Raw genomic sequence first — 16,817 nt, forward strand, 5'->3', positions numbered from 1 at the left:
TCTAGATTTAAATACATATATCCTCTCTCACACACAGAGGATGCAAAAGCAGGAAGACTCTGAAGGAGGAAGCAGGATATAGAAAGAACTAGGGAAAAGATTAAAAATAAATAGAGGAAATAACAAAACGTTTCCTTCATATGTTGTCAAGGTTTAACAATACATGCATACAGCATACACACACACACATACAAACAACATGAAAACAGCAGGGCAACTATTTGGCAGAGAGGAAAGAGACCACTGAGGAGATAGAGGGGGCACAGTGTGTATGCTCCAGGGACAAGGATAAACAAAGGATAATGATACATATATGAAAATGTCATAAAAAGCCATTATTTTATATGTTAACTGAAACGGATAATTAAAAATAAAATAAGCAAGATATATTAAAATACTTAACTACACATAGGTGTATTTCTTCTACAAGAAGCTGTTCTTTGGGCTATTTTGCCCTTCAGCGACATAATGTTTTAAACAGAAGGAAGCAAATGTGACCATGGAAATACATGCAAATCTCTCCAGGAGCAAACAGGACGAGCCCCCACATAACTGCTGCGGTGATCCCTAACTGAAACCACATTTCCATTTCTTGGTGCCACTCTGCTCAGAGCTAGGAATGACAGAAACACATGCTCAGAACTCAACTTCCTCTACTAGTTACAAGCCCAGCCTCCCGCGGTCCTGGGCCTAATGATCCCACAGTGAGGGGCTGAGCCTCTACCTGCTGACACTGCTGACAGCTCCCCTCCCCCAGCTCTTTCCTCTGCAGGGCTTCAGCTCATGAAGTTCACCAGTGATTTGTCAAATGCGATGGTCAATTTTTGAGCTTCATCTTATTTGCCCTACTGGCCACATTAACAGAGTTAAAATACTTTCCCCTCGACACATTTTTCTTCTTTCGACTTCAAGGCACCATTCTCTTGGCTCCCCCACCTTAGTCTCCACTAGACATCTTCCCTGAATCCCCGAGTCATTTCTCCCATCTGTCTATACCGTCCCCCTCAAATTGTTAGGCAGGAGTCCTGAGTCCTCTATACCGAATGTTCTAGGCTTGTTTATAAGGAATTGTTGGATGTAACAGGGAACAAAGCCTACGACGGACACCCTTGCTTTTAACCAACATGTAACAGACTATTCTCAAAATCATAAGCAAATGTGGGACAAGTAGAAAACAAAATTTAATACCCCTTAACATGTTAATATCCACCATGACGCCTCTGGAACAAGCTAGATAACAACCAGGGCACAACACTGCGAAGAGCATCATTCAGGTCTGAGGGAGGCTTTTCCTCCTCTCCTCCCCACCACAAACACAGTGCAGGATGCCTGTCCCTTAAGGAAGAGTCAACTGATCTTCCTTACACAAAAACAAAACAAACAGAATGCAATGAATAACTTGCAGATTTTTACAAACAGCCATTTTTGAGTCAGCAAGTTGGCTCAATGGTTAAAGGTGCTTGTTGCCAAGGCTGACAGCGTGGATTCTATCCCCAGAACCCACATGGTAGAAAGAATCAACTCCCACAAGTTGTTTTCTGACTTCCATACATGCTCCATGGCGTGTGTGTGTACACACACACACACACACACACACACCACACACACACACAGGGGTGAACAGTGTTAAAACAAAGTCTAGCCTTTTCCTTGGGCTCTGCTAGAGCAATGAAGCACATGACAGCAGTATATCATATTAATTCTAACTATTGATAACTATTGACCAACTTCACATAAGTGCACATTCTCAAAAAAAAAAAAAAAAAAAAAAAAAAAAAAAAGAGATAAATTAAACCTACTGAGGATTTCCAGTTGGTCCCAAGTTGATGTTCTGTGAGGTAGAATGTGGCTGTTCAGTGAGGGGAAGAAACAGTTTTCTCATTAGTGTCCAAAGATCAGCAATTGATGGATGCTTTGATACAAAACTACATTAACTGTACAAAGACAACATTTATGTTGAGAAGCCTCAAGTCCTAATTCTTGAAATATAATCAATATGAGCAGTCACTTTTATTATGATAACTTTTAAGAGCAGTTGCAAGGGGAAAGATGAGCCAGAAATGACACTCAGAAGTCAACAGGCAAAGCTGCTTAGGAGAGATAAGCACCGAAAAAGCACTTTAATATGAGCAATCAGTTCTACATTAAAAACTGGCTACCATGGCTGTTTGCTTTTCAAATATTAACAATTTTTTTTTTTTTAGCCAGGATGATGGCAGTGATGACTACAAATAGATATCCTTGAGTGCAGTGTGGAGACCGTAGCATCCTCGGTCGCTTTCTACCTTATCTTTAATAGACAATCTCGCTGAGCCCACAGCCTGGCTTATCAGTCAGGCTGGCTTTCCAGTGAGCCTGGGGATCTGTCTGCCTCCACCCCAAGTGCAGAAGCTATGCTGCCGTATTCAGCCTTTCTCTGGGTATCGGGAGTCCAAACTCAGGCTCATCCACTGACAGATTGATCTCTCTCTCTCTCAAGCTCTGGTACAATTACCTCTAAGGCAAATACAACAGGATTTTTTCTGATCCCCAGCAGTACAGTGGTTCCAAAAATGTAGACACAGTACACTGAAGCCAGGGTCAACTCAGCAGTGAATCCTTACTTGTTACACTACAATGCAATTTAACTTCAAAAGATTCTAGTTCAATAATAGCTTGAAACTCAACTCAAAATTCGTAAGTTGAATCTAGTGACCCTGTCATAGGAGGCATTTGTTTTCCCTAGAGGTACAAGTGACCACACCAGGGCCTGCGGGCATGTTTTCTGCTTCTGAGTTTCAAATCCATCCCACAGTAAGCACTTTAACAAAAGCCAAGTGAAATCTGATTCCCATAAACCCACTTTGAAACTCTTTATATATCCAGGAAACTAAATGACTTGTATGTGTGTCTGGTATACACACCTTTAACAAGAATATAATTGCATTCCAAGTAAGCTTATCATATTTTTACTGAAATCTGTTTCAGATTTATAGTCTCTAGGAGACACAGTACTTTATAAAAATGATAAATTGCAAACACTCTCAATGTTCAAAAATTCTAAAGGAATTTAAAAATATTACAGCCAACTTTAAAGTCACAACTCTAACTTATTTTCTGTTTAATACCTTGACATGAAAAAATGTATACAATAAACTTTTCAATTTCCAGAAGAGAGAAATACACAAATCACAATAGTGTAAGTCAAGACTATTCAAACTGTAAATATGCTAGTTCTTGGAATGAGATCTGCTGTGGGTTAACTTAACATGAGATTAAAGTCTTAGGATTAAATAACAGTATCTAACAATGTAACTCCAAGTTATAAATCTATACGCCGATTCTTCTAGCCTACATTCTTTTTACTAGCAAGCTTCCTTTGAAAGGACTTTTCTTACATAGATGCAAAGAGACAAATAAGTGTGGCTTAAACCACGTGATAATTTATCTCCTGATTTACATTAATACATAGCTAATATTTACTACTTGTTAATGACTTCCCTAACTAGGGAGCATGTCCCTGAAATGGTGAAAATTAGGCAAAGGTAAACTACCCAGTATTTCACTGTATCTACTATGCTGAGAGATGATGAGCGATCACTGTATTGATGGTAAGGTAAAATTTATGGACAACTAACAGAACTTCTAAGTTTCTTGGCTTCCCTTGACTTAATTTTTCTCTTTAAAATAAGGGGAAGAAGGCACTACAGAGATGGCTCAATGGTTAGGGCCACCAACTGTTTTTCCAGAGGACCTGGGTTTATTCCCACCACTGACTGGGTGGCTCACAACCACTTTTAACTTCAGTTCCAGGGGGTCTGATACCCTCTTTCGGACTCTGCAGGTACACGTGGTGCATAGACACACATGCAGGCAAAACACACACACACACAAATATATACACACATATATTCTAATATATATTATATATTTATATAATTATATAATATATATTTAATTTTATTCTATATATAATAGAATATATATAATAGAACAGAATTAAGTTAAGTGTTTGAATAAATAAAATAATGGTTTTTAGGGTTCATGAAGTGGCTCCATGAGTAAGGCCTAATAATTTACCTTTGATCCCCAGTACCCATGTAGCAGAAAGAAAGAATGCACTACCCAAGTTGTACGTGCCACAGCATGGACCCCACCCCAAGTTTTCTTAAAGCCACCTTACCTAAAATAAATAAATAGAGCGGTTTAGTCCTAGGAGCCCTACAAGAACTCGTTTAGCCATGAACTTCATTTGGTTATTTAATGGTTCTTATACTTGCACTGGTGGGGCAGAGAAGTGGAGTGGGCAGGGGTGCCTGCCACCAAGCCTAGTGAGCTGAGGCTGATCCCCAGGGGACTCACTGGGTGGAGAGAGAGAACCAACTCCCACAAGCTGTTCTCTGACCTCCATACCCATGCTCATACATGTGCCCACACATATAAGTAAATCAATGAAGAAATTCTTAATAAACATATTCTTCAGCAACCTAAACCAATATATTTTACATATGTAGCAAGTTAGCAGCCAAAGTGTCTAAAGCTATATTTGCATGGGTCTTACTCCTTAAAGTACCGTCTGAATAGCTTGTCTTCAATTAAGAGTATAAGCCTACAGTTGGGTAACAAAGAAAATGCTAGGAGACAGGTGATTTTTAAATATCAATGCCCTTCCCAACAGATTACACACACACACACACACACACACACACACACACACACACACACACACATATAATTTCACCTTTGTATATCTTTTAGAGAAACTATACTTCAATGTGAAGATGATTAAAAATTTATATATTGATTTCACATAATAGTACGTCAAAGCTTACTTTAAGATAGGACAAGCCCGACCACGTTGAAAAAAAAAAACATTGTTTTTTTTTGCGGGGGCGGGGGAGTAAAAAGATTATCTCATCTCTATATATTCCTAGGTGGGTAATTTTCATATTTGACATACGCTGATCAACTACTTGCCAAGAGTACATACTGTTTTTACTTCTAGTTATACAATACTGTGATTGACATTTTTTACATTTTCTTAACAGCACACAGAGATGAATATTAAAAAATAACTTCCAAAATAAGCTTATTTTACTTAGAACAATTTGCATTATACTCTTTAGTATAAATTATAATTTCTCCATATTTTGTAAGAGACAGCGCTCAGGGCTGCGAACCGGCTCGGTGGTTAAAGCACCTGCCGCACAAACAGGAGGAGCAGAGCTTGGATACACAGAAGCTGATAACCGCTAGGTGGGCGTGGTGGCCTGCCTGTGATTCCAGCCTCAAGAGTGGAGACAGGAACCCCCAGAGCGAGCTGCCTGGCAAGACTAGCTATGCTGGTGAGGCATGGGTTGATTATGAGATCCTGTATCATTGAGTGAAATGCAAACACACTCTAGAAGACTCCCATCATCAGGCCCCTACACATATGAACCATAAAACACCACACACATACACATAAAAAGAAAGAAGAAAGAATGAAAGGAAGGAAGGAAGGAAGGAAGGCGGGTAGGTTGGGGAGTAGTCAGTAAACGGTGTGACTGTTTCAGGCGTTCTGCCGTGCAGGAAGCCTACACAGACAAGACGACTTGGTTCTGAGTCAATGCTGCTCTCACACAAGACTGCATGCCTGAGGTTGCTACCCGGGTAAGCACAGCGCCTCCTGCTACCTTCGGAGTGCTTCTTTCATCCTCATCTTCAGACGGATCTGACTGATGTCTGGGGCTGTCCATTTGAAGGAATGTTCTGACATCTGGGCTGAAAACAGAGACGAACTTATTACTCTGACAGCATGCGCAGCTCGTCTTTCTTTTAAAGGAAAACGGAAACAAAGAACACCACACTAGCATTTGTAGCAAGAAAAGCCCAAACTGTATTAATCATTATTACACCAGGGATAAAGCTTTTCAAAAGAGGGGACCCAACAGAGGAGCAGGCAAAGGTATAAATAAAGAGACAGTTCACAGAAGAGGAAATGCGAGAGGAAACTGAAGCTGAGGGGCACTTCAATCACGAAGTAGCAAATGTCAGAAGGAAAGAATGAAGCCAGAGTAGGAAGGGCCACGCTCATGTGCTGCTGCTGCAAATGGAGAACCAGGCAACTTTCCTGGAAAGAGTCTGGCAACACTTCGGAGAAACTGTCAATACATTTTTTCTAGATCCAGACATTCCCTTTCTAAATATAAACCATTGGGTGGGGAACATGACAGCGTATGCCCATTTAAAAACCGGGAGGTTCTTTCGGCCTTCTCTCACAATAAATTGGAGGCGGGGGGGGGGGGGTGTAGAGGGGGGGTAGGCTGCCCGCCACCAGGAGGAGTAAGCCAGCCATGGGTACTGCCTATAGAGAGCACTGTTGGCTGCCGGCGATGACAAGAACCCACAGCCCTGGAACATCTCAGTGCAGAGCACGGCCCGTGGTACTCTGGCAACGTGGTCAGCAGCATACATAGCTGGCCCTTCCTCTGTGTATTCACAAAATACCCACAGATGCAAGATGAGACTTTCCAAAGATATAGGGATATACAATAGAGCAGATCTCCACAGTAAAGATGAAACGAGTACCAAGACATAAGCTGATGGGGTGAGGGGACTAAAATTAAAGCAGTCCTTGAATTGTCTTAATAACTCAATACAAATAATACTTTTTAAAAAATTAGACAAAATGTAAAAATTACTTTTAAAAAAGGAGGCAATTTACAAATGTTAAACATCATTACTTAATGATCCAGTCTTAGATTTACATGCACAAAACATAAGAATATGTATTCCCCCATAGCAGCATTCATAGCAGCATTATTTGTAATAGCACAAAAGGAGAAATGCCACAAATATCCATTAACTAATAAACAGATATACATAATGTGCTAAGCCATGTATTTGAACAGGACTCAGCGGTAAGAAGAAATAAAGTATTTATACCTACTACAACAGGGATGAACCATAAAACATTATACTGAATGAACAAAGGAAGAAAAAAAAAAAGACACATGTTGTATGACTTCACTCAAATGCTTAGTTCAGACAGACCTTTAGATAGAAAGCAGAGTAACACTGTCAAGAACTGTCCTCGCAGGGACATGGAAATGTTAGACCGGACTTTAAAGTGACAGCAGCAGACATGAATGACGGAGGTTCAGCAATGTGAATATACTGAAAACCACCAAATTGCATACTTTTAAGTATCTAAAAATAAATAAATAAATATGGGGAGGGTCCTCAAACTTTCAGTATTTAATGTTGGCCTTATTCTCTGCACAATTTAGGTTATGCTAAATTTACATTTTTATCTTAGGGTGCCTACTTCAAATTTCCTTGTTAGCACCTGCCTGTTAAAAGCTCTCCCCATCATGTCTGACAGACATATGCTCCTTGTCACACAGGTGCACCAAGAGCTAATCAACAGCTTCCGACTTGTCACTAGCCATCTTTCACACACTGCAGACAGCATTACACGCGCAGGCCCTGTGCTCAGCAGCATGGCTGCACTGTGACTTGAAAGACAAGAGTTAACGTTTTAAGATGTGTTCTTTGTGCATGTGGAGGTGGAAGGAGTGTGAGCCGCTGTGGGTTCTGGAGGTGGAACTCTGGGGGTCTGGTTTGCAGAACAAGTGCCTTTAGCCAGTGCCATCTGATCAATCCCCAGATTTTTGAAACCAGAATCATTTAGTTTGGGGCCAAGCAACATGGTCAAGCCTTTAATCCCAGCACTTAGGAAGCAGACACAGGAGGGTCTATGAGCTGGAGGCCAGTCTGCAGATTGTGTGCCTAGGACAGCTAGGGCTACACAGAGAAACCCTGTCCCCAGAGCAACAAAAACTACTTAGCCTGAATTATAAACTGTGTTAATGCCTTAGCAGTTTTTACCCTTCTAGTTCTTATGAACGTCTGAAGATTCTCCCAGCTGTTGTTAGCGACATAATTTCATTGCTACCATGGGATAACTTGATCAACATTATCGTTAATTAAACTCACAACAGGGTGTCACTGCTTGCTCACCAGAATGACTGAAACTACTAAGTGGCGTTAAGATGAGCAGTGGCATTGCATGTGCCTGTCACAGAGCCACAAACTACAACCGTTGTGGAAAGCCACATGGTACTATGCCCCGGGGTCAACTGAGTGTCCCACAGACACTTCAAGAATGTTTGTACATGTGCACATAAGAGGTGGGAAGGCTGATAATACTTGTAACAGCCAGAAAAATTGAGTATCTCCTAAAACTCCTAAGTACAGCTCAGTATTGCTCTAATCACTGCTTAGCTTTGGGATCCATTGGTTTACGGCCGATACGTTCAATCACCTTCGCCCTTCCATGCAAATGTCAAAGAACAAAAAACTTTCATTAGGTTATTTCTTAAAAAAATACTTTTTCCTGTCAAAAATAAATATATTTGGGGTCAAGAAGTTATGACAGGGTCTGATATAGCCCAAGCTGGTCTTGAACATCTCATCCGCCCGCCTCCCAGATATGGGGATAACATGCATGCTCCATCAAGGTTAATAAGGCCACCTCACGCTGGGCGTGGTGGCATATGCCTTTAATCCCAGCACTTGGGAGGCAGAGGTAGGTGGATTGCTGTGAGCTCGAGGCAGCCTGGTCTACAAAGCGAGTCCAGGACAGCCAAGGCTAATAATACAGAGAGACCCTGTCTCAAAAAACCAAAATAAATAAATTAATGAATGTAAAATAATAAGGCTACTTCAAAGTGTGTTTCCCTGAGAGTAGTAATAAGCACACAGTAAGTGATCATGTTACACTTGCTTTTTGGCTTCTCACTCCTTTATCTATAGCATTTTAAGATAACTTGATATTAAAATTAAGTTCTGCTAACAAAAGACAAGAGCTAGGAAATACAAAGTGTCTCCCTTTATTAAAAATAAAATGTCAGCTAAAAGTTAAGCTTAAAAAATCTTGATTACTTGTTCATAGGGTTCTGGAAATCTCTTCTATACTGAACAGAGGACACTTACTTATGAAGTGCATATGTATATAAGAAAAAACAATCTGTTGTCACAAGTGATCAAAGTGCGGAGAACAAGTGCCAGGGGAGTGCTCAGCCACAAGTGAATCATCAGATCATCACCTGGCTCCTGAAGGCTCAGAGAGCATCTCAGAAGAGGGAGAAGAGGTGAGAGCGCCTCAGGTTGAAGGGTGTCAGATTGAAACTGCCTATGCTTCCAGAACATACCAATAGCACTCACATGGCTCAACTGTAATGGATGTTGCAGATACTGAGGTCCTTTTCCAAGTGATAAATATAATACCAAACAATTAGCAAGATATTATAGCTATATAATGTAAATTTATTTAAACAGTAATCCATAAAACTTCTATGTCTTGGCTGGTACTTTTATCAACCTGAAATAATTGAGAATCCCAAATCTGCCTATAGATAAGTCTGTAGTATATTTTCTTGATTAGTATTAAGTGGGCCCAGCTCACTAGGGTGGTGCCACCCTGGGCAGGCGCTGCTGGCATAGAAGAAAGCAGGTTAGGAAGGCATGATGAGGAGCAAGCCAGTGAGCGGTATTCCTCCACAGCTTCTGTCTCAGTTCCTGTCCTGCCGTCCCTCAGGGACAAGCGTGATCTGAGAGCTACAGGATGAAATAAACCCTTTCCTCTTCAAGTGGCTCGTGGCCATGATGTTCTCTCACAACAACAGACCCCTGGCTAAGACATTACACAAGTGCAAAGGCAGGGAAAGTCTGAGTATGAGGAAAAGTGATAAAGAACACTAGGAGACCGTGTTCTAGGAAGAGGTCACAAACAGTAACATTTCACCAAACTCTTCTTCAGGTTTCATCAATACTCTTGGGTTTGGTTTTACTGTCTCTTTAGAGAAAAAGGAGAGCACTTACTGGTTGTAAAGCTCTGGGTATCTGACTAAGTTCTGAATGAACTCATTCAGGCCAGCTCTTCTTTGTTTAATGAAATCTGTAAGAGAGATGTACGCCAGCAGTCACATTTCTGTCAGCCTCAAGAACTATTATGAAACATTTATGGGAGACTATATAAGCACAAGGCAGAAAAATGTGGTTAAGAAGCTATCTCTAAGTTGGCATTTGGTACTGAAGGAGGATGAATACATGCTCAGGTATTCATGATCTGTTCAAGTAGCCAGAACTGGGACGAGGGCTTTGTAGAAGCTAAAGAAGAAAACTACAGCCTCACTGTTAGAGGTGAGATAGAGTTTAAATGCCCAGAGCAATTAATGTTCTTGATTCTTTTTTTAAATGTATAGCTTAATTGTTATTTGTTCATTGGTAGCTTGCCTGTATGTATATCTGTGTGAGAGTGACAGAAGCCCTGAATTCGGCTTACAGACAGGTATGAGCTGCCATGTGAGTGCCAAGAACTGAACCCGGGTCCTCTGGAAGAACAGCCAAGATACTTAGGAGTTAAGTATCTTGACACTAAAAGTTGCCTTTATTGAACAATCATTTTCTATCTATCCTTAGTATATTGCTATGTATCTATCGTCTCAGTAGTGAGGCAGACTCTGTATCATAGACCCCACGCCATGGAAAATATAGCTGCAGTGCATGCCTGAGGCTGAGGCAGGAGGATCACGTTTGAGGCCCGCCTAGGCTACACAGCAAGATTCTACTGGAAAAAACCAAATTCTTAACAATGATATCTTTCAGTGAATATGTGACCTACTTCCTCAAACTTCCACCAGAAATCAAAAGTTAGATAATGAAGCTTTTGCTTACCTGGGTCAAAATTATCACCAAATATTCTTTTGGCAGGAATCTTCAAAGCCATAGCAGGAAACTGCTTCTTCAACTGAATTTTAAAAACAGCATTCCATGAGCTTACTTCTAAAATTATTTGTGTCTGCACAATACACTGTCATCTTAAAGAGAAGTTATTGCAGTACGATGATACAATATTCGATCTACTATGTATGGAAAAAATGCCACAAACTGACTAACCATCCTATATTATCCCAGTAAAATGTTTAGTGTGTACGTGACCTTGGATAGTTACTCAACATTCTATTCCTCGGGGTTTTTTTGCTTGTTTTTTTCTGTAAAATGGATGTAAGCTAATTGAGCATCTTTCATATTTTGTTGTGCTTGTTAAAGAAGATCTCATCTACTAAGCACGTAGATTGAAAAATTATATCTGGGGGCTGGAGAGATGGCTCGGTGGTTAAGAGCACCATCTGCTCTTCCAGCGGTCCCGAGTTCAATTCCCAGCAACCACATGGTGGCCCACCACCATCTATAATGAGATCTGGTGTCCTGTTCTGGTGTGCAGGCAGAACACTGTATACAAAATAAATAAATAAATAAATCTTTTAAAAAATGCTATCTGGGTTTGGCAGGTACTATTCAACTTTTACCTCTTTATGGTCTATAGCAACAGATTAATAACAATTTTCAGAGGAGAGGAAATTATTTTTGCTTTCAATGATCTCAACTCCAGCTTCCTCTTTATTAATATATAATACATTTGCTTATCAGATTTGTTTGAGGGGAAAAACTGACTTTTGTTGAAGAACCATTTGCTATCTACCCTGCGCACATATTATAAAAAGAAATTAAACAAGGGGACAGGCAAGTTGTAAGCTTGCAGTAGAAATGTATACACAAACTACAGAACTAACTGGCAATGAATAGAAAACAAAGAATCAAAGAGTGTATTGATCACTACACGCTGCAGGCAGACAGGCAGGCAGCAGACTCCAGACTGAGCGGGATAAATAAAACCTATACCTCACAACAAACACACAAACTGTAAAGACACTTCTCAGCTGGTCACATGGACATTAAATATCAATGCATCACTGTCCTTATCTTTAGATGTGATGGTGTTACTGTGTTTTCAACAATCTTTATTTTTAGATAAAATTATATTTAAAAAAATCACACACACACACACACACGAAATTATATTAAAATATTTACAGATGAAATGGCATGTCAGGATTTGTGCCAAAATTACAATGGGCTTGTTCATAACATGAAACAAATGGCCTTGCAGCAGTAACTGTCAGTGATGGTATTTTATTCTTTTCTTTTCCTTCCTTCCTTCCTTTTGTTTTTGTTTTTCAAGACAGGGTTTCTCTGTGTAGCCTTGGCTGTCCTGGACTCACTCTATAGACCAGGCTGGCCTTGAACTCACAGCGATCCTCCTGCCTCTGCCTACTAGAGTGCTAGGATTACAGGCGTGCTCTTCATACTTGGCAATATTTTATTTTTTTCTTGTTTGTACTAACATGATTACTACTGTCTATTAGACAATTTGCATTAATAAACGTTAAGAATATAAACCACATTCCATAAAACACATTTGAGCTGACAATAAAAATATTCACAAATTGGAAATTTTACTTTTTGTCTTATCTTTTTACTCTAAAAAGAAGAAAGAAATTTGCATGTTCAAACATAGGGAAATCGAGGCCACACTCAGCTTGATTTCTGTAGTTTTAAATAGTATGATTGATGCTGGTTTTTGTGGTGACAAGAGACATTAATTTGAAACATTTATATAAAAGACATTGGTAAGAAAGACAAAATGATCAAATAAAGAGATGGGAAAGAAGTTGAGAGGAACATGGACTTACAGGGAAGAAAGGAGAGGCAACAAGTCAACTCTCACCCAGATCCCACTGTTCTTGGCTCCCGTTTCCCTCTAGGATGGTAATTTCACTTACGGCCACTACCCTGAGATCCTTTGTTAAGCAGTATGTAACACAATGTATAAGAAATTCAGTTATGCGGGAGGGAGGGACGAATGAGGAGGATGCACTGGATGGGATAGCAATTGAGATGTAATATGAATGATTTTATTTTTCGATAAAAAAAGAAAAAGAAAAAAGAAAAAAAGAAAAAAAAAGAAAGAAATTCAGTTATACAAGCTTTTTTGGGTTTTTTTTTTTTGTGTGTTTTGTTTTGTATTTAAAAACAGGGTTTCTCTGTACAGCCTTGACTGTCCTGGATTTTGTAGACCTGGCTGGCCTTGAACTCACAGCCATACGCTTGCCTCTGCCTCCCAAGTGCTGGGATTAAAGGAATGAGCACCATCACTCCCAGCCCAGTTATACAAGCTTTAATGAAACATAAAGAACAGAAGAAAACAGTTAAAATATCCCTGAACAGTAATATTACAGGCAATAGCTTAAATTTAATCTACTATTTTGTAACTTCAATTTCAATTAGTGTACCATCTAAGTACTATTTAGGACAGATACAATGAAACGCTAAATAAGATGAGTCAGAAGTCTAACTTTAATGACTTAAAAAAAACCTGTGAGATACTATGATTCATTCCAATCCACTTGGGAGACAGCTTGTCTCTTAGCTGAGATAGCCTTAACTTCCTAAATGTATTTTTGAAAAATCTTACAAATGATAGCCTACATATTTACATATTTTTTCAAATTGCATTCATGTGGATGTGTGTGTGTGTGTGTGTGAGAGAGAGACAGAGAGAGAGAGAGAGAGAGAGAGAGAGAGAGCGAGAGAGAGAGAGAGAGAGAGAGAGTCTATTTGTGAACCATGTGAGCAGGTGCCCCTGAAGGCCAGAGAGGACACTGAACACCCAGCACAGAAGCTCCAGGCAGCCGTGAGCCACCCTAGGAGGACCTTCTTGCAAGGGCAGCAAGGGCTATCCTCCCAGCCCCAAGATTTACATATTTTAAAATCAGGAGACAGAGTTAAGACATGAAAAATTACCTTTCCAAATATAAACAGACTTTTTCTAGAGATGCCTAGTAATCTACTCATTAAGTGCACTGGGGGACCGGGGGGGGGGGGGGGGGGGCAGTCGGGGGACAACTAATTTCTGTTTACTTGTTTGTTTTCCGTAAAGGAAACAAGGCTTGGGACTCAAGAGTTGTTCTGACCCAGGCTTCTACAGCTGGAACACCAGAAGACTTGTAAGACAGCATCTTCCACCATCAGCAGCTGGCAGGATCTGCTGATGCCTTTCAATGACCTTGGTATATCTCACTGCATATGTTAAAAACTACGTGCAACCACAGGTACTAGATTGTGAACCCTGTAATAGCTGGATTATGAATAAAAATGGCTTCAGTTACTTAGACAGCTAATGGTCACTTAGATCTTAAACTCTAGTGGACTGTCGGCAGGCAACCTTTGTTTCGGTTGTTAGTATTCAAAACCTGGAACTGATAACTTCCAAGAATGACACAGAGCAAGTGTCCTTACTGTATGGTTTTGCTTTAGACAGAAATGATGTGGACGGCTGGGCAGTGGTGGCGCACGCCTTTAATCCCAGCACTTGGGAGGCAGAGGCAGGTGGATCTCTGTGAGTTCGAGACCAGCCTGGACTACAGAGCAAGTTACAGGACAGCCAGAGCTGTTACTCAGAGAAACTGTCTCAGAAAAAAAAGATGTGGTCACTTACAGAATTGTAAAGTTTGTCAAATTCTGCATATCTCCTGAAGACAAACCACTCGCTTCTGCCCACAGACACCAGGACCTTATAAACCTGTGGAAATGAAAAATGACACAATTTAACAAACTGTCAATGCAAAGAAGCCATATGTGAAAGCTGTCTTAAGATTCATAGAGCTTATAACTCTTCACATGATCTCCAAGATTTTAAAAAAAGCATACAAATGGAACACAGTTCATCTTTTCAAACTTTTTTTTGCTCTAGCAATGTTAACTATTCTCTATTTTTGGGTAACTTAACATTTGCATTTAAAATTTTATGTAAACAACTTTGTTACAAGCTTTTAAGAAAAACACACACAAAGTAGTGGCAAGTATAAGCCGATAGGTTTGGGTGGGGTTTTTTTTTAGCCTTCTTAGGTCATCACAAGCAACTCAAGAGCATATTTGACTTTGTGGCTCCGGTAAAACACAACATGAAATCATTGAAATGTTTTGTTATTTTCAGAGAATAACCATGGGTATACACCTGTGCTCGCTATCAGAGCTACAGAATCCAACACCTTGCCCCTTGCCTCGTTATAGGGTTAACCTATTACATTTTCTTACATCAGTTAACTATGGCCTTGAAATTATAAAGTATTTTTGAAAGTGATGCCTGGCCCACAGTAAACACTCATCTACTACTTCTTTTCTTCTCAGATCATCTTTTACACAGTATTTTTCTTTTTTCTTTTTTTTAAATTTTATTAATTTATTCATATTACATCTCAATGGTTATCCCATCCCTTGTATCCTCCCATTCCTCCCTCCCTCCCATTTTCCCCTTACTCCCCTCCCCTTACAAATGTGTCTAATATCTTCATATACAACCTGATTTAATTATAATCAACAATCCTATGAAATAAGCAGAATTATAACCACTACTAGATATGAGAAAATGTCATTCAAAAAGTAGATTTACTTAAATAAAAAAACATAAAACTTCAACTAAAAACTGGTATCTCTTCCTCTCGCCTATATATCAGAACTGTCATTGTATCATCTGCAGGCATGGAATTAACTTCTATAATTCAGCCCAAAGACAGTCTCAGAATACGACTCCACACACTATAATGAGTTATGAGAGAGAGAAAAAGTTTGAGGGGACTGGAGAGATTGCTCAGAGATTAAGGGCACTGCCTGATCTTCCAGAGGTCCTGAGTCCAATTCCCAGCACCACATGGTGGCTCATAGCCATCTATGAGATCATGTGCCTTCTTCTGGCATGTAGGCGCTTCATGCTGGCAGAACACTATAGGTGTTCTAGGTGAGAGAAGCGTGGGAGAATGGGGGAAATAGAAGGATACAGAGGGTCCTAGAAACCTACAAGAAGAACATTATGACAGGCAGATCTGAGCCCAGGGGTCCTGCTCAAACTATGGCACCAGCCAAGGACAATACATGTAGTAAACTTCGAACCCCTACCCAGATCTAGCCAATGGATAGGACATTCTTCACAGTTGAGTGGAGAGTGGGGTCTGACTTTCACACGAACTCTGGTGCCCCATATTTGACCACGTCCTCTGGATGGGGAGACCTTGTGGCACTCAGAGGAAGGATAGCAGGTTACCAAGAAGAGACTTGATACCCTATGAGCATATACAGGAGGAGAAAATCTCCCTCAGTCATAGTCATAGGGGAAGGGAGTAAGGGGAAAATGGGAGGGAGGGAGGAATGGGAGGATACAAGGAATGGGATAATAATTGAGATGTAATATGAATAAATTAATAAAATATATTTTAAAAAAGACAAAATACATTAGGTGGTGATAAAGGCTATTTAAAAATTAAGTAAGGTAACTGGGACAGAGAGTAGAAGAGGTAGGGTGAGGTGTGAAGGTGCTAGTTTTTATTTTAAGCACGCGCGCGCGCACACACACACACCACAGCCTCAAATAAGTAAACAAGCACTGAGTATGGTAGTGCATACCTTTAATTCCAGCACTCAGGGAGGCAGAGGTAGGCCGACTACTGTGAGTTCAAGGCCAACCAGGTCTACAAAGCAAGCCCAGGACAGTCAAGGGTACACAGAGAAACCCTGTCTCTAGAAAACAACAGCAACAACAACAAGTAAGTAAATAAACAAAATATGGGCATCTGAAGGAAGTTTATGAGTAAGATGCACAGGGTCTCTGAAGAAATAAGGCAAAGCATGGACCTGGTAAAGGCCTCCCCGACTCTTTCTCTCCTTGAAAAGAGCAAAGGACATCTAAATTAATGCCCTGTCCACATTGTAGGAACACATGCCAAATTTGGTGGTGGTGGGGGGGTGGAGTTTCTGTAGGACAGACCAGCCCAAAGAACAGGGCAAAAGACACATACACTCCACTATTTTATCCAAGATATAATGGTCCTTGCTAACCTTCAAGGTGATTAAAAATACGCTTATACAGATGGATTAACAAGCCTGTACTGTTTAAG

At 40.3% G+C, this 16,817-nt stretch overlaps 1 protein-coding gene across 1 annotated transcript in view; it reads right to left on the reverse strand.

Annotated features, from left to right (window-relative positions):
• Sgk3 (serum/glucocorticoid regulated kinase family member 3) overlaps positions 1-16,817 on the reverse strand; it is a 109,132-nt gene that overhangs the window by 22,239 nt on the left and 70,076 nt on the right. Inside the window, exons 3-7 of the mRNA XM_051159316.1 lie at positions 14,366-14,449; positions 10,702-10,774; positions 9,847-9,922; positions 5,655-5,742; positions 1,800-1,849 (exon numbers count right to left, since the gene is read on the reverse strand). Of these exons, the coding sequence (XP_051015273.1) occupies positions 1,800-1,849; positions 5,655-5,742; positions 9,847-9,922; positions 10,702-10,774; positions 14,366-14,449 (371 nt within the window). The remainder of the gene's footprint in view (positions 1-1,799; positions 1,850-5,654; positions 5,743-9,846; positions 9,923-10,701; positions 10,775-14,365; positions 14,450-16,817) is intronic.

Source organism: Acomys russatus, chromosome 2, assembly GCF_903995435.1.
Source record: "Acomys russatus chromosome 2, mAcoRus1.1, whole genome shotgun sequence".
In the NCBI taxonomy this organism is placed as follows: domain Eukaryota; kingdom Metazoa; phylum Chordata; class Mammalia; order Rodentia; family Muridae; genus Acomys; species Acomys russatus.